Source organism: Sesamum indicum, linkage group LG3 (genome assembly GCF_026168435.1).
Source record: "Sesamum indicum cultivar Baizhima isolate 11 linkage group LG3, ASM2616843v1, whole genome shotgun sequence".
NCBI lineage: Eukaryota > Viridiplantae > Streptophyta > Magnoliopsida > Lamiales > Pedaliaceae > Sesamum > Sesamum indicum.
In genome coordinates this window covers 4,749,905-4,773,885 of record NC_142659.1, presented here as the reverse complement: position 1 = coordinate 4,773,885, position 23,981 = coordinate 4,749,905, and the positions used below count along the sequence as shown (strand labels likewise).

The window sequence follows — 23,981 nt, the reverse complement described above, 5'->3', positions numbered from 1 at the left end:
AAATTTTTTTGGGAACTATAACTGATCGGTTCTTGTTGAACCGATCATCTTCTTCAACATCAAGGTATCGCAACTTTGTGTGTAGCAGATATCTTACATCAGATTGATCATGTATCGATACCCATCTTAATTTATTAAATTTTTGATACATATTACTACAAGCCTCGCACACTGATGGACTCACAACTTTTGTTGATTGGGAGCCAACACAAACTTCTTGAAGATGTATCGTATTGCTCTCCCCACAATGACCACACAGAAAGCAAGTATCATCACTGATTGGTACTAAAACATGAATCTTTTGTGCTTTAGGGACATAGATAAGATGCTCTCTTTTAGATTCTCTAAAATATAGCTCTCTTAGAATATCATGAATGCCACATGCTTTTATTTTCTAACTACGCGTCCATTCACGAATCAAAATCAGATTTCTATCAGCAAGATCCTTCAAGTATTCCTTTGCAGCTTCTTTCAAGCTTTTACCTCCTACTGATTTTAGAAACCCCTCACAAATCCATAATTTAATGAGATCAGAGACTTCAACCTCATCATCTTCAGGAAAAACTCTCATTTAAAGAAAACATCGTTTAAGATGAATCGACAAGCTGTTGTAAGTCAAAGACAATATATTCAAACAATACTCATCAACTCCATAACTAACAAATGAGGTTACATTCTTTGCTACAAACTCCCAATATTCTCGTGTATTGTTGGATTTTGCAAGGAGCCCACCAATTACAACAATTGCCAAGGGAAGCCCGCGACAACATCTAGCAATATTCCTTCAAATTTCTTCCAACTCTGGGTAAGGGCAACTTTTTCGTGCAACAGCTTTATCACATAATAAATCCCAACTTTTTTCGTTGTCTAAAAGGTTAACTGTGAAATAATGATTGCCAAAGCCTAAAGGACGAGCAACATCCAACAACCTAGTAGTCACCAAAATTCGACTTCGATTCGTACTATCTGAGAAGTACATTTTAAAATCTTCCCATGCTTTGATACACCACAAATCATCCATAACAATCAAATACCTTTTACCAAATAAAAGTTTGTGAAAGCATTCTCCTAATTTAGCTTGGTCTAGTTCACCTGCATCACTTGCTTCTATTATTTTGGCATTTATAAGGTACTTTAGAAGAACATCTCGAATGCTATATTGTTGAGATATTGTAAACCAAATGCGTATATCAAAGTGATCCATAATAAGTCGATGGTTAAAAGCATTTTGAGCTAGAGTTGTCTTACCAATGCCTACCATCCCGCCAATTGGGAGGATCCGAAGCTCAGATTCATCTCTAGTAAGCTCATCCACGACCTGAAACAAGCGTTCATCAAATCCCACCATAGTATTCTTCTCACGGGAAGAAGGTACGATAGAACCCATAGACGCAGAAACTATAGGAGGCGGTTCTTGGATGTCAACCCGTTCCTCTTGAACCATCATCATCAACTTTTCAGTGATGGAATCAATCTTTTTGATAATTTTGTCGATATCTTGATGGAAGGATGATAGAGCAGCGATATGATGAGTTTTATCTTGAGATCTTTCACGAAGTTGATTCACCACGTGGAAGTCAATGATATTGTCTACTTCATCGGCAACAACAACTAGTTGCCTGGCCAGATCTTCCATTTCTGGGCTAATTCTTCGGGAATGAAGTTCAAGAAAGTGCTGCAAGAACAGAACTTTTTGGTGCAAGCTGGGGATCTGTTCCTTGTCCAGATGAAGCTGATGACGACGAGCAGGATGTTGAACATTGTCGAGAACATCAGTGAGAGAACCCAAAGATGCATAAGCAGCTACAGCCATTTGAGTGTGTGATTGTTGTTTGGGCAAGTACTCAAAGATACTGACACTCTTAACCTTCTCTAAATACCACAACATCTACTTTACAAAATTGACAAGAACTAGACATAAATCAATCCACTAAAATATTCTATCTTCAAAAAGAAGACATCAAACACTTTTGGTGTGTCAATGGTAACTTTTCTGTTTTTTCCTCACCTCAAATCACTACCTCATCAATACATTAGTAATTCTCAAAAGGAGAAGGAGAAGGCCGATTTATCATTTAGCTCAAAAGGAACGCCAACGGCCGAAGCCTTTGCCCAGCCGCCCATGCGGCAATTTTTCAGAAGGCCGGCCGCAGGGTACGAAATTCTTGTGAGTTGGACACTGCTTAAATTTTTAGGATAATTACATTAATTCTCTTATTTATTTATAAATCACTCTTAGTAATTAATATATATATATTACGCTAGCTATTTCTAGCGTAATTACTATTGAAAAATTACATACATCCTTAAAAATATTAATGTTATTACGCTAGCTATTTCTATTTTTTGGCTTGCAATAAAAGAATAACTATCATAACCAATCAATATTTGTTAACCTTAGATATTATTAAGAAAATCCGAAATCTCAACAATAAAGAAACCTATTTTTATAAACTCCAAAAATTAATTTCAAATGAACACTACAAGAAAACAGGGTATCAGAGACGGAATTTTTGTATCTGAAAGTAGGATTTCCGTCTCTAAAACAAATTAGAGACGGGAAAATCCGTGGCGGAAAAGCCCCGTCGCTAATAATTCTGTCGACAAAAAAAGAAGGAAACTTAACTGTAATCCGTCTCTGATTTCCGTAGGTAATCCGTCTCTGATTCCATGATAAAAAAAGAATTTTCCGTCTCTAATCCGTCTCTAAAGGTAAAATATTTGTTTGTTAATTTCTGTCTCTAATTCCGTCTCTGAAATGCAGAAAATATTCGGTCTCTAATCCGATTTTCTTAAAAATCCAAACCTCCTCCAAAAATGGACGTTTCCAAAAATCATGAATTCAATTTTAAATTTTTATCTCTGATCTAAAACATTTGAAAAAGGAAGTCAATACGATTAGAGAAAACTAAGATCAATTATAACAGGAAATTTTAATCATAAAGCACTAGAATTAGATATTTGGAAAAAAATCCCAATAAAGTGCTATTAAACAAAAACTGAGGATAAACAGAATGAAACAGAAACTTGCTCAATGAAAACGTATATCAACTTTCATAGAAATGAGGGAATTCATAGATATGAATAATCAAAGACATTATTATTATTTTTCTATATGTTTAAATATTACAAACAACTTTCTGTCCCAATTCATACAACTTTGACGAATTTGTGCGGACATGATGATCTTTTGAGTATATTATTGTCTTTGCTGAAACTTATCGATGGGTATCGGACGATTTTTGAATTTTTTTTTATAGTTTAGAACTACTCTTCACATAAAAATTGAGAATACATTAGTAATTCTACTCTACATCACTTCCTTTGATGCAGTTCAATCAATTCACAATATCAAAAGTTAGTTCATATGCATCTTTTCATTAGTCTTCGATAGTTGAAGTGAGGTCTAATATTTTTTCATGATATTATTTTATTTATTTTTAATATATTTATTATTATTGTGCTCTTTGAATATGTAATTAATAATTTCTACTCCTTATTCATGTATTTTGTTTATTAAATTTTAATATTTATTTGTCTTTTCACTCTTTTCCTATTGGACTATTGTTTTCTTTTTTCATTATTTTATTTGTTTTTGATATATTATTTTTTCACAATGTTTGAGAGTTATTTAATTATAATCTCTACTTCTTTTTTTTTACGCTTCTCTTGATAAAATTTTAATATTTATTTATCTTTTGGTGTTAGTTTTTCTTATTTTTGAAGGAAGTGGTTCGGCTCGAATCGGGGTGCATGGAAGCGTGAAAAATAGAAAAAATCAAAGTAATTTAAGCAATAAACGTCTCGATCAAGAGGTGTTCATCTCGATCAAAATGATTTAAGCAATAAACATCTCGATCAAGGGGTGTGCATCTCGATCAAGGAATGTCTCAATCAAAGGATTTAAGCATTAAACTCCCTACCCTTTTCTTTCTTTTAACGAAATTTTTTTGAACTCCTTATACTGAGAAATCTAATTTTTATATTAAACTCAAATTATTTTTTAATATATTCATTTTCTTAATGCTTAAATTTATGTAAATTAAAATTTTTCTAACTTTAGAATTCTAAATATTTTGTTTAACCCAATTTTTTTTACAAAAATTAAAATTTTTTGTATTATATTTTCTATTTTAAACTTACGGAAAATATCAAACTTTACAATTTATTAACTAAGAAATGAAATTAATTTGAACATTCCTAAAAAATTAAAGGAGGATCAAAACAATACTAATATTTTCAGTATATAGCACGATCCTTATTGTGATATCCAAAAATATAATAATCTCGGACCATAAAATAACTGATCACTAAATCATGCAGAAACAAACAATTTATGACCATATTATATTGTTTTTTGTCTGGTAAATAATAATTGGCTCCCCTAAATGAGTAACTCTAATTTCTAGTGCAGTTGCATAGTCCCTCTGCATACAAGTTGTCTAACAAAAATAGAAAGAGTCAATTATTTTTTGTCATTCGAACTATAATTTATAACTGTTTTTCAATCAATTTTTTTGTCGAAAAAACATCCCATGCAGTGCTCATGTAATGTTTAAATGTTATGTAATGTGAATTTTCCACATATACACAATATTTGATAATTCTCCGAAAGAAAAATCAACAAAAAGATGGTCGTATATGGCAAAATGTAAATTTTATAAAGTTGAGATGGTGAGTTGACACGAAAAAAAAAAAGTTTCGATGGTAAAATATAAAAACAAGCATATTTCGAATGACAAAATATAATTTACCCAAATAGAAATCATATTACAAGAAATCCCAGAATTATTTTATCACAACTCAGATGTCACACATATATATACAATGCCTAGGAATTAAACAGTAACTTGTTTTCCATCTACATAAACATAAAGGCTCTCATTTCCATTTTCCCTTTGGACATTCAGTATTTCCATTGCCGAATTGATGACAGACTCACTGCAATTATCCAAATGAATGGATTGTAGTGTGTTTATATCTCCAATGCTTAACGGGATTTCCTCCAATTTACGAACCTTTTCGAGAGAAAGGCTCTGGAGATTTGGAAAATGGACATCCTCTGCTCCCCATCGTACCAAATAACAATTCCAAATGAACAACGTTTTCAGCCGAAGAAATTCCCCTTCAATCGGATTCCACACTTGCCCAGAGGTGGCATCATATAGTTTAAACACTTCAAGATTGGGCAACGAAGAACCAATTATCGTCATCTTGTCCCAAGAAATAGCGCAGAAGGACAAATCCAACTTCTTAAGTGAAGTCGGGAAGGCTATGTTCTCCAAGTGAGAATAGTACGCAACGTAGAGTGATTCAAGTTTATCAAGGTGCGCAAGATTGTTAAGAGAGTAGCGATTATCCCGAGGGAAATCCATATAATTAGCTTGTAGTTCCCTCAAATTTGGGACTCTTTTAACAACCTCCTCAGAACACTTAAAAGCTCCTGATGAAAGAGTAGTTAGATTTTCCAGGACAGCTGAATCTTGTCCCTCCAACTGATTAGTTAGTGGATCAGGTAATCTATGAACTCCAAGCTTGAGATGCCTCAGTTTCGGTATCTCCCAAACTTCAGATGGCACAACTAACTCGTCATAAAATTCATAAACTAAATGGACATCCAAAATCTGTAGATTCCAAAGTAGAGAAATCGTACTAGCAAGTAGAAGTTTTCCTGTAACCCAATATTCATCATGGCAACAATAGTCGTTAACCTCAAGGCACCGCAATTTTGTGTGGTGGGGAAATGTGAATGATTGAATATAAATCAGTTCAAGTACCTTCACCCATCTTAAGCTATTCAGATTTGGATACACATTATTACAGGCCTCGCATACAGATGGACTGGCAACTCCACCAAAAACTTGTTTTATCTTAATCTGCCTGCCCAGCTTGTGACTACACAGGAAACAATCATGACTTTCTTTGGGTCTTCCAGGAAAAGAAATGTATTGTGTTTTAGGGACACGGATAAGCTGTTCTCTGTTAGATTCCCTAAAACATAGCTCCCTTAGGATGTCATGAATGCTGCATGTTTTTATTCTGCCGCTGCGCGTCCATTTACTAATCAAAATTAGATTCCTATCGGTAAGATCCTTCAAGTATTCCTTTGCAACTTCTTCCAGGCTTTTACCTTCTACAGGTTTTAGAAACCCCTCACTGATCCATAATTTGATTAGCTCGGACGCTTTGATTGTATCATCTTCAGGAAAAACTCTCATATAAAGAAAGCATGGTTTAAGATGAAGAGGCAAGCTTTTGTAACTCAAAGACAATATTTTTAAACAAGACTCATCATATCCAGATCTGACGAATGAGGTTACATTATCTTCAACAAACTTCCAATATTCTGTTGTTCTATTGGATTTTGAAAGAAGTCCACCAATTGTTACAATTGCCAAAGGAAGTCCGCGACACCCTTTCGCAATTTTCCTACCAATTTCTTCCAATTCTTGGTGTGGGCAACTCTGTTGCTGAAAGACTTTTTCACATAGTAGATCCCAACTTTTATCCTCGTCTAAAAGGTTCAATGTTAAATAATGATTATCAAAACCTAAAGGACGAGCCACATCCAACAGCCTTGTAGTCACCAATATTCGACTTCCATTCCTATTATCTGGAAAAGATGATTTGAAATCTTCCCAAGCTTTGATACTCCACAAATCATCTAAAACAATCAAATACCTTTTACCAAATAAAAGTTTGTGCATACGTTCTCCTAGTTCAGCTAGGTCTACTTCATTAGCTGCACTTTTTTTGATATTTTTGCAATGTAGGAGATACTTTAGAAGAATTTCTCGAACACTATATTGTTGAGATATTGAAAACCAAATGCGCATATCAAAGCGATTGACGATATATGCATAATCAAAAGCATTTCGAGCTAGAGTTGTCTTACCAATGCCTCCCATCCCGACGATTGGGAGGATCCGAAGATCAGATTCATCTCTAGTAAGCTCATCCACGACCTGAAGCAAGCGTTCGTCAAATCCCACCATAGTATTCTTGTCACCGGAAGGAACCTCAGTAGAACCCACAGACACCGAAACTATAGGCTGTTGTTCTTTGACGTCGACCCATTCTTCTTTAACCATCATCAGCTTTTCGGTGATGGAATAAAGCTTCTCGATGATTTTGTCCATATCTTCACAGAAAGATGAGAGGGCGAGCATATGAAGACTTTGATCTTGAGATCTTTCACCGAGTTGATTCACCACGTGGAAGTCAATGATATCATCTGCTTCATCAGCAACAACGGCAAGTTGCTTCGCGAGATGTTCCATTTCTGGGCTTATTCTCTGGGAATGAAGTTCGAGAAACCCTTGCAAGAACTCCACCTTTTCCTGCAAGCTTTGAATTTGATCTGTATCTAGATGAAGCCGATGACGACGAGCAGGGTGCTGGACATTGTCCAGAACATGCCCAAGAGAAACCAAAGATGCATAAGCTGCTACTGCCATCTGAATTGCTGCGAGTTCAAAGAAGAAAAAATACAAGATGTGTATATATGATTGTTGTTTGCGCAAGTGAAGTGAAAGTAAAGAAAGAAGCTTTGACTATATATAAATCCCAGACAATAATTGTGTGTTTTTCCTTGAACTATATTTTTTCAGACAGAACATTGGTCGACATGTCACGTGAGGTGCAATGTTTCATGCCAACTTCTTAATTTTTTTTTTTTTTTTTTTTGACGTTCAGCAGCACACTTCACAACGGTCACTTAAGCTGGGAAAGCTAAAACCTATCCATTGAAACAAGGGAATGTATTTGTATATTACTTGTAAATTAGTTATATACAATTAATACGTTTGCTCATTATTAATTTTATCACTTCTAATTTCAAATGTTTAGTAGTTATTTCTTATCTGATCACTGTTACATGCGATACTGTAACATGTAATAATATCATATTTTAATCTTTGTTTAATATTTTGAGTACATATAACTAATATTACAAAAATAAGAAAAGGCACTATATGCTAAAAATAAATATTAAAATGATAATAATTAAAAGTAAGAGTGTAAAATAATTTTATATTAACATATTAATTGTAGACTAAACCAGAAATATTTTTTTGGTATGAATAAGTTAAAAAATTTGGGGGATCAACTCAGTAATAAATAGTAAATGAGTTAACTGTGTTAAAATTATATATTAATAAAAGCTGATAAATAAATAAACCAGAATTTTTTTTTTTTGTAGGAATAAACCAGAAATATTCTTTTAATAGGAATAAATTTATCCTTTTCATTTTAATAATATTTCTTATGGTAACACTTTTTCAAATATATTTTTTTGATTAAATTAATTAGACTTTTTCTTTAGATTAATATTTGAGTAGAGATTTGGATATAAATATCTATTAAGATTTGAATAAATAATAATTTAGTTTCGACTTAATTTCATTAACTACCCAGTATATAAGGGTGACAAAATATAAATATAGAATATAGTTAAAAAAAATTACACACAAAAATGTTAGCATGCAGGCACCGCACCGTATAAATTAATATTTCTATCTTTTGAATTTGAAATTTAAGTTTGATTTTGATCTGCAAATAGAACGGGTCCGTTGACTCCATCCATATATGTCAGCTCTCTTACATGACTTATCAAATAACAATAAAAATATAACATAATTAATATTATCCGAATAAATTATGTGGCAAGTTGCTGCTTTTTGTTAATTCACATAAATCTGCTGGCAATCAATAAGCACGTGCAATGCTGGTTCTCTTAGTAATAACGTACTTCTTTTTTCTTTATGATTTTCTAAAAAAACATATACGTAATGCTATCTGTAGGGTTGAAATCTCTCAGTGATATCTCTTTTCAAAAATACCTAATCAACTATTACAGGTATAACTGGAGTACAAAACTCCTTAACACAGACCAAATATAAACGATATTAAGTATAAAAATATACAAAAATAAAAAATACTTGTGAAGATGAGAGTGGGCTCAGAATGCTGCCAAGATCACCACAGTTCCTCCAGTTATCCAATAGTCACAAAGACTACTCAATAGGACGGCCAATACCCACGGTTACTCCACAAAGATCTCACACACAAACAACCGATCACCGAGATCTTTCTCAAAGATCAGTCACAACTCACTTAAGATGTTCACATAGAACTGTTTTAGAGCTTTGAGAAGAGAGAATGAGTACAGTACTGTATATTTACGGACAAGGAGAAATTCCTCTTTTATAGATGCGAGAAAGAGCCGTTGAAGGCAAGTCTACGGTGGCTTTCCTTTTGCCATTGATTTGGCTAAGGAAAGCCATCTCAATAATAGGAGATGGACATGGAAAAGAGAATCCATGACAGAAGAGGAATCGCAAGAAGAGAAGAAGAGAGAAAAGGGTTTCTTGTTGGCGTAGAGTGAGTGAGAAATGAGGGACAAAAACTAGGGCAGCAGTATAAGTAAATAGGGTCGGGTCGAGTTACCGGGTAGGGTGTGAGTGAGAGCATCCAAGTGGGTTTGGGCCTTAGTTCGAATAGGCCTACCAACAAATGGTCATTGGGCCATATTTTTCATTACATACTCCACCTTGGACCAATGATCCTAAAAGGAACTTGGTCCGGAGTATAGTGGATCTTGGCAATCATCATCATATCTGGAGGCCCTCCCAGCTTGTACCTGCAAGAAAGACCAACTAGGACAATAGAGAAGTTAGTCAGGGATTAATCTCAAGATTTTTAAACAAGCAGTGAATTTTTGCACAGGGAGGCTTTTGGTTCCCATATCAGCGGGGTTATCCTCTGTTTTGATCTTTTCTAGTTTTATAATATCTTTACCCACAATGTCCCGGATGAAATGGAATCTAATATCAATATGTTTTGTACGATCATGAAAAATAGGGTTTTTACAAAGTTGTATAGAAGACTGACTGTCCGAAAAAACAACTAACTTTTCTTTTGAAAAACCAATTTCTTTGATAAGACCATCAAGCCAAATGGCTTCTTTGAAAGCTTCGGTTTGTAGCAATGTATTCCGCTTCAGTGGTTGAGAAAGCAACTATGTGTTGTAGTTGGGATTTCCAACTAATGCATGCACCACACAAGGTAAACACATAAGAAGTAGTGGACTTACGACTATCGCGATCATTTGCATAATTAGAGTCCACATATCCAACAAGTTGAGTATAATCAGAATTTTTAGAAAAAGTGATGCCAATGTCAACAGAACCACGCAAATATCTAAGCAAACATTTCAATGCTTCCCAATGAGGTGTACCGGGGTTAGACATGTACTTACTAAGACAACTATGGCATATGCAATATGAGGCCTTGTGCAAACCATGAGATACATGATAGAACCAATAACATTAGAATAAGGTACCTTTTTCATCTTGGCTTTTTCAAACTCAGTTTTGGGGGATAGGTCTTTTGAAAGTTGAAAATGTGCAGCTAGAGGTACCGATACAAGTTTTGCATTTTCCATGGAAAACTTTTTCAAAACAGACAAGATGTAGGATTTTTAGTTTAGAAGAATGGAAGATTTTTCTCTATTTCTAGAGATTTTCATGCCAAGAATTTGCTTTGTATTTCCAAGATCTTTCATTTTAAAAACATTACAAAGTTGTTTTTGTAAATCACTAATGAGATGAGAATTTGGGCTAGCAATAAGCATGTCGTCAACATAGAGAACTAGAAAGATGGGTGAATCATGCACATGCTTAAAGTAAAGGCAATGATCATAATGACTCCTATTGAATTTCAAAGAATGCATGAATGAGTCAAATTTCTTATTCCACTGTCTAGGAGATTGTTTTAGATCATATAGTGATTTTTTTCAGCAAACACACAAATTCAGGCTTGGATTCATCAACAAAACCAGCAGGTTGGTTCATATAAATATTCTCATCCAAATCACCATGTAGAAGAGCAGTTTTAACATCCATTTGTTTGAGTTCCCAGTTGTAATGTGCAGTGAGAGCAAGGATAAAGCGAAGCAGTTGTATATTTAACGACAGGAGAAAAAATCTCATTGTAATCTATCCCCTCTTTTTGTGTGAACCCCTTAGCTACCAACCTAGCCTTGTATTTAATAGGATTTTTTTGTTTGATTTTATAAATCCACTTGCAATCTACTATGGAGGCATATTTTGGTTTTGGAACTAAAATCCAGGTTTTGTGTTCTTTTAACGACTTCATTTCATCTTTCATGGCACAAAGCCACTGTTTGGATTTTAAAGCCTCATCTATGCTAGTAGGTTCAGTCATTTTGGTATTTAGGGCAGTTTCAAAGTCTCTAAGTTTCATAGGAGTCCTAATTTGCCTTCTATTTCTGTCCCTAGCAAGTTGGTAGTTTTCTAATGGGTTTGGTTCAGGATTTTCTGCATTTTCAGTCTCATTTTCAGGTACAGTTTCTAAAGTGTTTTCTAACTCTCCCTCTTGTTGGTTATCCCCTAAGTTGTTCTCCATCTTATTAAAAGTTTTCTCTTTTTCTAGGGTTTGAGTTTTCTCTAAGCAAGGCATTTCGTTTTCATTAAAAGTAACATCTCTACTGATTAAAACCTTAAAACCGGGTTGACTACGTACCCAAAGTCTATATCCCTTAACCACCACAGGATAACCAATAAAAAACACATTTTATGGCCCTAGGTTCTAATTTATCAACAGATTGATGAACAAATGCAGCACATCCAAAAACACGTAACGCAGATAAATGAGGAATTTTATTAGTCCAAATATATTCAGGGGTTTTTCCAAGTAATGGCACAGAAGGGGACATATTTATCAAATGTGCAGCAGTAAGAACAGCCTCACCCCAAAACGTTTTTGACAAACCAGAACTTACAAGTAAGCATCTTTATCAAGCAATGTGCGATTCATTCTTTCAGCAATTCCATTTTGTTGGGGGGTATAGGGGTTGGTTTTATACCTTTTTATGCCATATTTATCACACATTTCAGAAAAAATTTGATTACAAAATTCCAAACCATTATCAGTACGAAGAGATTTCAACCTTTTTTCAGTTTGGTTTTCAACTAAAACTCTCCATTTTTCAAACTTTTCAAACACTTCAGATTTGTGCTTCATTAAGAAGATGAAAACTTTTCTAGAAAATTATCTATAATAGATAAGAAATATCGATTACCACCATGAGTAGGCACATTCGAAGGTCCCCAAACATCAGCATGCACATAATCAAGAATGCAAGTAGACATGGAGGGATTTGGGGAGGGTGAAGCAGGGAAATGCACTTTATGATGTTTACCAAGAACACAATCATCACAAAATTTCAGTTTCTCAATGTTCTCATTCAAGATACCATCTTTTCTTAAAAAATCAAGACCCTTTTGACTGATATGACCAAGTCTCGTATGCCATAAAGTAGTTGAATCACATTGAGAAACAGATGCAGCAAGATTATCATAAGAAACAGTGCATATATAAAGATTACGCTTACGTTCAGCTTTGAAAACAACTAATGAGCCCTTCATGATTTTCATGAGGCCTTTACCCCATCTACCCTCAAGACCATCTTCGTCTAATGCGGCACAAGAAATAAGATTATGGCTCAAATCAGGAACATATCTGACATTTTTCAAAGTCATTTTATAGCCATCTTTAAAACACAAAGAAATGTCACCAAGACCTTCAATTTCACATCTTTTCTCATTAGCCATAGAAACAAAACCAGCATGCTCATATCACAAATTAGTGAAAATACCTTTGAAAGGACTCATATGAAATGTGCAGCCAGAATCAATCAACCATTCATGCATATCAAAAGAATTCACAGAGTTTGCTTCGCACACAACAAAAACTTCACCATTATTCTCATCAGAAACGTTATTAGCCTTTTCTTTTTCTTCATATCTATCTCGATTATCCTTTCTAGGTTTTCTACAATCCTTATTGTAGTGTCCTTTTATTCCACAGTTATAACAACGTCTCTCTCTGGTTTTGTCATCATTATTAGAGTTCTCCCTAGGTCTAGATTTATTTCGATTTCCATTTCTACTCTTACTCCTACTTTTGCTCCGGTTGTTATATCTAGAGTTTCTAAACTTAGATCTTCCCCTAACAGAATTCACCTCGTGTTGGTTTTGACTAGGTTTATTAGCCCTAAGGTCCATTTTCTTACTTTTAAGTCCATTCACAACAGTTTCAAGATTAACAGTGTCTCTACCATACTTAATAGTAGCTTTAACATCAGAATAAGATTCAGGAATAGCATTCAACAAAATAATTGGAGAATATTCATCAATATTTTTGTCACCAGTGAGTTTAATGTCCTGTATAAGCTTAGTAAAATCATCCAAGTTTTCATCAATGATTTTAGACAAGTCAAGTTTATATCTAAAAATTTTTTTCAATAAGAACAATTTACTAGGCAAAGATGTTTCAGTATAAAGCTCTTCAAGTTTATCCCACAATTTAGAAGAATTTTGTTTTCCAACTTTACGTAAAACAGTGTCAGACAAATTCAAAATAATCGAGAAGTAAGCAAATTCATCATTTTCTTGTATCTTTTCTTCAGAAATATTTTCCAGATAGTTGCCATCAATGGCTTTAAAAACTCTTTGTTGAATCAAAATTCCCTTCATTTTTTGTTGCCAGATTGAGAAATCGCTTTTTCCATCAAAAGGTTGTAGGTTATACCCGGCCATTTTAAAAAAAAAATTAAAGAAGGTTTCAGAAAGAGTTTTTAAACAAATTTCAGAAAAGAGATCCTTTTTGGTGAATAACAGAAAAGCACACACTCACAGCAGATATAAAACCAACAGTTGTAAACCAGGAAGTCACAAGGAAGGAATCAGAGATTTCAGCAGATAAATCAGGTCACAATAATCAACAGAGATTAAAGAAAAATATGTAGCAGCGGTTTTATGATTTCACAGAAAATATGAGATCACAAAGATCACAGTTATTCCAAAAACAGTTGATAAATAATGAGATCACTACAGAATATATATCAACAGATATATAGGAGATCACACAGATCAATATCAAGAAATCACATAGATTTGCAATAAAGTCACAAAAATTTAGGGATCACAACAGATCGAGAAACCGGAATAGCGAGAACCAAGGCTCACCAGCCTAAGTCCCGTCCAGATACCCGACGACCTCGAGGGTCCGACCTAGAGGGATATTAGGGGGTTTAACCGCGGTAAAACAGAAATAATAAGATATGACAAGAGTATAACAGAGATATCAATAGAAAGTAAAGAGGAGGGGTTTCAGAGAGTACCACCACCGGAAGCGTCGGATCAGAGATGGCTTTGATATCACTGTAGGGTTGAAATCCCTCAGTGATATCTCTTTTAAAAAATACCTAATCAATTATTACAGGTATAACTGGAGTACAAAACTCCTTAATACAGACCAAATATAAAAGATATTAAGTATAAAAATATACAAAAATCAGAAAATACTTGTGAAGATGAGAGTGGGCTCAGAATGCTGCCAAGATCACCACAGTTCCTCCAGTTATCCAATAGTCACAAAGACTACTCAACAGGACGGCCAATACCCACGGTTACTCCACAAAGATCTCACACACAAACAACCGATCACCAAGATCTTTCTCAAAGATCACTCACAACTCACTTAGAATGTTCACAGAGAACTGTTTTAGAGCTTTGAGAAGAGAGAATGAGTACAGTACTGTATATTTACGGACAAGGAGAAATTCCTCTTTTATAGATGCGAGAAAGAGCCGTTGAAGGCAAGTCTAAGGTGGCTTTCCTTTTGCCATTGATTTGGCTAAGGAAAGCCATCTCAATAATAGGAGATGGACATGGAAAAGAGAATCCATGACAGAAGAGGAATCGCAAGAAGAGAAGAAGAGAGAAAAGGGTTTCTTGTCGGCGCAGAGTGAGTGAGAAATGAGGGACAGAAACTAGGGCAACAGTATAAGTAAATAGGGTCGGGTCGAGTTACCGGGTAGGGTGTGAGTGTGGGCATCCAAGTGGGTTTGGCCTTAGTCCGAATGGGCCTACCAACAAATGGTCATTGGGCCATATTTTTCATTACACTATCTCAACGATGAATAGATGATATGGATGATTTGTAAGTATTGTATACAGGGATAATTATGCTTCTCTTTTCATGAAAATTATATTTAGTATTTTTTAGGTTTGCTTTCGTGTAACAAATAGATCCCTTTGTTAATTAAAAATTTCAAATGACTCCATTCAAAACGAATATGAAATCCATCTATATTCAACAAAATATAATTCAAAATTAGAATGGGAAAATTTTAATTTTTTATTTAAATTTATATATTATATCACATGAAACCACAGTTGCTACTGACTCGACTAACATATTATTATGTATGAGAGTATTTAGACATTACTTACAAGCAAAGTTGTCCACTATTATTATGATAACACGAGAGAAAATATAATATACTCATAGGACCACAATGATATCATTAAAACCTAGAAACAAAATAGAAATTGAAAATAAAAAATAGTAGTAATTGCCTTGCTCGATGTGACAAAAGCAATGGACAAAAATGAACTCATCATCCAAGACAAAATAAAATCAAGTGAGAATATTAATTAATTTTTCCACTAAATAAAAATATTTAGTGATAAAAAAATTATTTTATCATAATTATGAATTTTATAGTTTTGATAATAATTATTATTTTATAAAAATTATTATTGGTAACAACTAGTGGTATAAAATTCTATTTAAAGTTAATTACTAACTAATATATAGTGACAATCTAGTGACAATGAATAATGATTGTCATTATATTGTGTTGTCACTTTAAATGTATCTCTAATTATATATTATAGTATTTTTATGTATAATTCTTGTAATTAAAAATTTATAATATTAAAATTATTATCATTTAATATTTATATCATTTATTCTTGTGACTAAAGTGTTATTTTGAATATTCGAATATTAATGTAGCAATTTTTATACGATCAATGTAAATAAATATGGGATCTATAATGGTTTTTTTGTAACGACCAGAGAAAACCGGTACAAATTCGTTAACGTAGTTTCTAATTTGGTAATTAATATTATGAGGGATAATATAACTACTGTTGAGGGCAAAAATTAAAGATTAAAGAAAATTAGGCAAGAAAGGGGGATTTGTCTCCTCTTTCTATCACACCCGTCCCACAGTGTTGTAACTTGAAATGAAGTAGAAGTTAACAAGGAATCATGAGAGGTTTCTATTTCTATACCTAACGAATAAGTCAATTTTATCTCCAACCAAAATTTATTAACAAACATGTGGTTGTCGCCGTTAAAAAATCTATAAAAAAGTGAATAAGGACTAAAAGTGCTAATTTTTTATAAGTTATAGGAATAAAAATACTAATCACATAGCGAATGGAACCAAAATGCTATTTCCAGTCCCCCATACTATAGATACAACTTTTGCTACCCTATTATGATTTTCTCACAAACTTCAATATCGTCTCTAAACAACTATTAATTTAAGTATGGGAGTGTTATTAACAAAAATTTTTTCAAGTAAAATTACAACAGTAATTTGTTTTGTAGGATCATCTTGGAATAATAAGTACCCAATTCCTTTGGACAAGCTTGGTCTAATTCACTGTTTCGCTTGAAAAAGTGAATCATAAGTGGGTGGATTTATTAATCCTCACGTTGCAAATGTTGCAATATATATAGCCATCTTCTCTTCATTTGTACTTCTACACTTATGTCAATGAATTATACATCATTTTCTAGTACTTCTTATATTCTCCGATCTATATATATATAGACAAAGTAAATCGAAAGAAAATTAGAAATTTGGGAGAGGAATTTTCATTTCAATCTCTTCATAAGACCGAAATAGATTTTCGAAAAATTTACAAAATTGTTAAAAATATAAAACGAGCCCAGACTTAATAAATTATTAGCACATTGTAGATCGGATTAATTCTATATAAGTAATAGCAGTTTATTGAATTTGAAGGATGGCTTCGACAACGCCATTATAATTTTTTTATATGCATTATCTTTACTTTTTAATGCAATTTATCTTCCGTCAAAAAAAAAAAAACGTATAAAATGAATAAGAATATTTATTAGTTTAATCCATTTTAATTAGAATACTGGTTTTTGGATCCATTAACTCCAGAGAATCTTTTGACTTTTTTCTTTGTTTCACATTATACCTGTTTTCAAGAAAAAAAAAAATATATATTTTTGAATTATTATAACTCCTCAGTTCTAATGAATATGTTTTGAATTTGCAATACAAGAGAAAGTCAAAAGATTCACACACAACTAATCAAATTCTTGCTACATTAAATTATGTGATTAAGCTAATATTATTCTTAAGCTCTGTTGAATATTAAATAAAGTTACTTACATTGCATTAATGTGTAGTAATTGACCAAAGACGACTAATTAATTTTCAATTCTTGATCCAGCCCACCTACCCGGATTCCGATTTAAGGAGCAGCAAATCAAATTCAGAGCAGCAATTCTTGATCAGAGAGATGGCAGTAGCAGCTTATGCAACTTTGCGTTCCCTCTCACATGTCCTTGACAATCTCCAGCTTCCTGCTCGTCTCCGTCGACTTCATGTCGACACAAATCGAATTCAGAGCCTGCAGGAGACTGTTCAGTTCTTGCTAGACTTTCTCGAAGCTCATTCCCAAAGAATAAGTGAAGAAATTGGAGTTGTGGGGAGGCAAATTGCTGATGCTGCTGCAGATGCAGAAGAAGTTGTTGACCGCCATATAGTGGATCAGCTTCGCTTTAGATCTGAGGAAGAAAGTCATTGTATGGCAGCCCTCTCATCTTTCTCTCAAGATATAGACAAAGTCACTGGAAAGTTGGATTCCCTCACAAAAGAGTTGACGAAGATGGTGAAAGAAGAATGGGCAATCGACGCCCAAGAAGAGCAGTGCATAGTGTCTGTTCCTGTCAAATCACCAAAAGTGCTTCCTTCAAGTGGCAACAAGACTACTGTGGTGGGATTTGACGAACACATGGATCGAATCGTGGATAAGCTCACCAGAGGTGAACCTAATCTCCAGATCCTCTCCATTGTAGGGATGGGAGGCATTGGTAAGACTACTTTAGCTCAAAATATTTTTGATCATCCATATACTGTGCACTACTTTCCTAAACGAATTTGGCTTACAATATCTCAAGAATATAGTGTACAGGAAATTCTTTCATCCCTTCTTCATAATGGAAAAAAGCAAGAGAGTAGTCAAACTGAGGCCGAATTAGGACAACGATTGTACCAAAGTTTATTCGGGGAAAGATATTTGATAGTTATGGATGATGTATGGAGTGTAGAGGCTTGGAATGATTTAAAGTTGTTCTTTCCAAATAACGGAAAAGGAAGTCGAGTTATGCTGACTACTAGGGAGTCAAGCTTGGCGATTTCTTTAGGCTCTCAGGAATCTTATTCGTTAGATTTTCTAAATGAGGAAAAAAGTTGGAATTTGTTTTGTCAAGAAACCTTTGCACAAAAAGATTGTCCATATCCGGAATTGGCGGAAATTGGTAAGAACATTGTAAAGAGTTGCAATGGACTTCCACTAACAATTGTTGTACTCAGCAAGCTGCTTGCAAACTCCAACATGACACGAGAATATTGGGAGTCTATCGCAAAAAATGTAAGCACTTTTCGTAATTCAAAAGATTATGAGGGGTGTCTACAGATATTGTCTTTGAGCTATAACAATTTGTCCGTTCATCTTAAACCATGTTTTCTCTATATGAGTGTTTTTCCTGAAGATTCTAAGATTCGTGTTTCCAAACTAACCAAATTATGGATTGCTGAAGGATTTCTAAAACCAATAAGAGGTAAAAGCTTGGAAGAGGTAGCAAAGAAATACTTAAGAGACCTTATTGATAGAAATCTATTTTTGAGTCTTGAATTTGGGTTTGATGGGAAATTAAAAAGATGTGGAATCCATGATCTTTTAAGAGATTTATGTTTGAGAGAATATGAAAAAGAACATTTCTTTTATGCCCCAAAAGTGCAATGTGTTGGTGTTGATGATGAGAAGAAGGACAAGTGCTTCTTGTGTGGCCTTAGGACCTCACTCCAAAGGATAGATCTAAATGAAGTGCATGATGCTTCACAACTGACATCTCTTGCGAGTGTTTTGGTCTGTAGCACCTGCAAAAATAAGTATCGAAGTCTTAAGAAAGCGAGAGTGGTGAGGGCAAGAATGAGAAGGTATATGTATTCTGTTGAACAAGAAACTCTGCACCCAACTAGCTTGCGGTATCTTAAGACGAAGCCTATAACTGAGTACGATTTGTCTCCATCTACAATAGCTTTACTTTGGAATCAAGAGACTTTTAAACTTTTCTATACCCGCTCTCTCAAGGTACCGCTAACTAGTGTGGGACATGAAATATGGGATATGCCACAGCTTAGGCATTTTATCGGTTCAGCTCATTTTGCTTTGCCCAAGGAAGCGGCTACTCAAGATTTCGTTATTATGGAAAACCTACATGCGCTTTACTGTATGAGAGATTTCAGGTGTACAGAGGATGTCCTAAGAAGAATACCAAATCTGAAGAAACTAGGTATTTACTATGAAGAGAACAACATGGAATGGACGTACTATTGTCTCTACAATCTTGTCCGTCTGCAAAAACTCGAATCACTTTCTATCGAAGTTGATGATCTTCGACCAGATAATCTTCCATTGGAGAATCTCACCTTCCCAACTTCGCTTAAGAAGTTGTGGTTAGATAGTTGTAATATTCCTTGGGAAAAGATGATGACTCTTGGTTCCTTATTGCCTAATCTTGAGAAGCTTGTATTGAAATTTAATTGCTTCGAGGGGCACGAGTGGAATGAAGTTGAAGGCGACTTTCCTCGACTCAAATTCTTGGATATTTCTCACAATGATCACCTGGAACGATGGAGGGCAGAAAATATCCACTTTCCTAATCTTGAGATCCTCTCTCTAGATGACATGCAGAAGTTGGAGGAGATCCCTACAATTCTTGGAGATATAACCACACTCCATTCCATTTATTTGACACATTGTACCGATTCTGTCATCAATTTGGCAAAGCAAATAGTGGAGGAACAACATAGCTATGGAAATGAGATTCTTCAACTTTATATAGATGGAGAAAGGTATTATCAAGTTGGTAGTTCCTAGCCGCTTATTGTCCCACACCACCTAAATTAATCTTATGGGAGCTCTCCTGTTTGTCTTCAAAGTCGTCTGCACATGTCTGGTGAATGAGTGTCAAAAAGCAAAATGATATTGTCATTGTACCAACTATTTCATTTTACATTTTATTGTCAACATTTATTTTTGATTGAAAAGAGAAAATGTCATTTACACCCCTACTCAAAGATATTTTAAGGTATAAGTTGTACCTATACCAAAAAAAATCATTAGGTACGATTACGGTAATAACTATTAAAATGGGTCTAGGTCTACATATTTGCTATCAATTGACATGACTAATGTATTGGACTTAGGATCAGAGTAAGAAATGAAATATATATAGTTACTCTAACTGGGTAAGAAAATTACCTCATTACCCTCCCAAATTACAGCACTTGACATTTGCGCACCAATACAGTAAGATCAACGACTACTTGTAATATTTTTGTTATAAACATTAAATCAATTTTAATGCACAAATACAAATTTATATACTTATATACAAGTCAATAATATTTGAAGTTAAATTGTTTAATATATTTTACTATAGAGAATATAAAGTGAATGTATTATTAATATTTAATGGTATTTTGTCGATTTTTATTTTATTTAAAAGTTTATCATAAAGATAGAGGGTAAGTGAAGATTTCTTCAATTAATTAGGGGTAGATGATGAAGGTGGCATATTTAAGAGATGTAAATGTATTTATCTCTAAAAAAAATATGAAATTATATATATAACAATAATGACATAAATATTTTTATTAATCGTTCGTAAATTTAAAGTGGTACGAAGTGTGTCCACAATAATTTCATTTAATGGTAAGAATAAATATCGTCAAACTATGTTTAATATTAATTTAATAGTAACATAACCAGTCATGATATAGGAAATATCCATTAGATTACTAAATACTACACATAATTTATTGGTGTAGTTATATATTTATATTATATAAACAATATCGATAATAAATTATGAAAATAATTATAATTGAATTCATAGAGTACATTATTTTTAAAATATATTGGCCTGTTCATCAATAAGAATGACTGAAACAAACAAGATTGCATATTCAAGAACCAGACCTTGTTGTTTTCAGCTGCTGCAGCCTGTTCATTAGCTCCTGAATAAAATAAGAACACGACACATAATTAGCTAGGCAAAGGACTATCAACACCACAATTCTCTGTTCCCTCAAGAAACTCAGGCAAACTTCCTGTTAGATAATAATTATAATACAATTTCGATCGATTCGTCATAAAATTTCTTGTACCTTCGATTGAGTGTAGAATCCAGATGAACTATTGGGACGCCATGGTTGCCAGCGGAACGATAGCGACGCTGATAGAAAATTCTTACCCAAGGTTTGGTTGTCAATCATAATTGGTTCAGACCCAATTTGAGTTAGACATTTTCCCACCCACCTTTCCCTTCTTTATTACCACTATTATTACCCACAGGCCAACAAGCTATATAATACTTTATACTCCATAACTACGTACGCAGCATTTTGACTCACCTGCTCCGCTAGTCTATCGACCTCCGCGGACACGTCGTCGATCAACCGATGGATGGCCTGGCTTGTTCCTGGCTTTTATAATACTGCCAATGACTTTTGGGCAACAGGGAAAAAGTGTGACAAGATCGGGTATTTGTTGATCTGAAACTGGGAAGTGATGAGCATCTTCGGCTTCTTCAGGGTTTACTTTAGCCTCCTCAAAACTGTTAGCTAAAGATTTTTCCACTGATGAGACAGTGGGCAAATTGACACTCACAATTTCCCTGCCACTCCCACAGGAATCAGCTTTACCAGGGGCGGAAAACATTCCCTGATTAACCCACAGGTAAACCCCATTCTGGTCCACATGAGTAGTTGCTAAGACATCCATATTTGGTGATAGAGACAATGCGGTCACAGACACATCAACATGTACAGCATCTATTTGTCTAGCTAGGATTACATCCCAAATTCTGGGAGTCCCATCCATGCTGGATGTCAAAAGCCATTTTCCATCCTCACTAAAGCATACGTCTGTTATACGATCCGAATGACCTTCAAATTTCCGAACCATTCTTAGTGCAACAACATCGAACAAACGAATAACCAAACGAATAACGAATAACTAATGCACAATCTATTTGCCATCTGGATACGTCCCTTAAAATCCCAAACTTTTACATCTCCACAGGAACCAGCACTTATCATGATGGTATTGGTTGAGACACAAGCAACACCAACCACTTCTACATCATGAGCACAGGGTTTTCTTTCTGACATGCCTCGACTAATTCCTGATTGAAGATTAAATCGCTCAATCCAACCACCTGCAGTCCTAATACTGCAAAATTGCCACATGCACTGATCGCACAGGCCTTAACTGGTGTTGGATCCTCTGGGTGTGGTGATAGAATGTGCTCGCCGATCACAAAATTTTGAAGCCTCCAGACATAAGCTTGGGCAGTATCCACGTGGCATGTAACTACATTGCACCAATCGCGCTCCCTGATTTCAGCAACATCAAATGCAATTACGGGCTTAAGTTTTATTTCTGCTTCCTTGACTTTCTCTACTCTGCTGATCCTGTATAACAGAGAACAGCCGAAAGGCACGATCCTGGCCAGCAGAAAGGATGTGTCTTCCATTGGCATAGAATCTGATACACAGAGGAGGAGCACTATGCCCACTTCTAAAACGTAGGAGACGAGGAGGATCCCCCTCACTAGTGTCAAAAATCCACATTTTTATGGAGTTGTCTGCTGATGGCTCGCGCGCAAAAAAATGAAGAGAAACTACAGAGCAATCATGAGCCTCTTTAATGACAGAGTGAAATCTCTTTGTCTCAAGATTCCATATAGTTATGACACCAGATGAACCACCAGACGCTAAAAGAGGCTGCCCATCTGTGCTGAAAGATAATGCAGTCACAGAAACTAACAATCTCAATATCACGAAGAATGTTGTGAACATGAATCTTTCCATCAGAACAGCCAACAGCAACAACATCTAGTGCTGGAGAAGAAACACAACAGCAGATCGTTAACTTTTTTCATTGTGCTAATGTCCCATAGTTGCAAAGAACCTTCTTGACTTCCAAGAAGTACATTTTGTGAGAGGAAGTTTTACAGGAAACTAATGCAGCTAGTTATAACCATATTTCCTGCTCGAATGCTGCCAGCGCTATGTTAATGGTGAAAAGAGGGTACCTGCTCAAGATAAGTATCCGGATGCATTATGCAGGTTGTGGTAAACTTGTTTCCTAGTGAAATGAGACCAAACTGGAGAAAGATTCTCAGTCACTCCTTTAAAAGCCCAGATAAAGATGTTGCCTTTAAAAGCCCAGATAATGCTTTCCCAAGTTGACAACTGTAAAATTTGAAGTACTATGTGTATTCAGTTTATGTCAGGCTCCAAAAAGTGTCATCTGAAACCCACCTGTCACTCTTTATCCATATCCAAAGCTGTAGCACTCACTTAAGTATCCAGACCAAGAATTTTGAAATTTCAGCAAGAACAAAAACCTAAAGAAGGAACATTCAATCGACAATTGAAAAAAACATATTCACACTGTTGTCCCAGTTCACATGGGCCATGCAAGGTAAGTCAGTCTGTCAAACCAACAGCCTTTAATGATAAAAATTAAAGTCAATTTTCTTTAAATTATGATAAAAATTTCCAAAAAAATGCTTCAAGAATCTAATTGGTGAAGTCAAAATCAGCACGAATAAGAGTCATAAAGTCATAAGCCATTATGATATAGACCTCTCACATCCCATTTTGGACCTCCAATATGTAACAACAATCAAGCTTTGCAGACAGCAATTGTGTAGCTTTTGCTGGATTGCTGTGCCGCAGAGTAAATTCTTAAAAAGAGAGA

At 34.6% G+C, this 23,981-nt stretch overlaps 2 protein-coding genes and 1 pseudogene across 3 annotated transcripts; 1 reads left to right on the top strand and 2 right to left on the bottom strand.

The window, feature by feature from the left end:
* Window positions 1-4,729: 4,729 nt before the first annotated feature.
* LOC105157437 (putative late blight resistance protein homolog R1A-3) lies at window positions 4,730-7,547 on the bottom strand. Its single transcript, XM_011073845.3, has one exon. It carries the CDS (start codon window positions 7,455-7,457, stop codon window positions 4,839-4,841), a length of 2,619 nt encoding a protein of 872 aa, XP_011072147.1. The 5' UTR covers window positions 7,458-7,547; the 3' UTR covers window positions 4,730-4,838.
* Window positions 7,548-17,270: 9,723 nt separating this feature from the next.
* On the bottom strand, window positions 17,271-23,513 carry LOC105157434 (uncharacterized; annotated as a pseudogene). Its single transcript, XR_016064940.1, has 2 exons — window positions 21,626-23,513; window positions 17,271-21,229 (listed from the first exon to the last, which is right to left on the bottom strand). The product of XR_016064940.1 is annotated as an uncharacterized LOC105157434 (transcript).
* Window positions 17,442-20,223, top strand: LOC105157435 (putative late blight resistance protein homolog R1A-10). Its single transcript, XM_011073844.3, has one exon. It carries the CDS (start codon window positions 17,442-17,444, stop codon window positions 20,085-20,087), a length of 2,646 nt encoding a protein of 881 aa, XP_011072146.1. The 3' UTR covers window positions 20,088-20,223.
* Window positions 23,514-23,981: the final 468 nt, after the last annotated feature.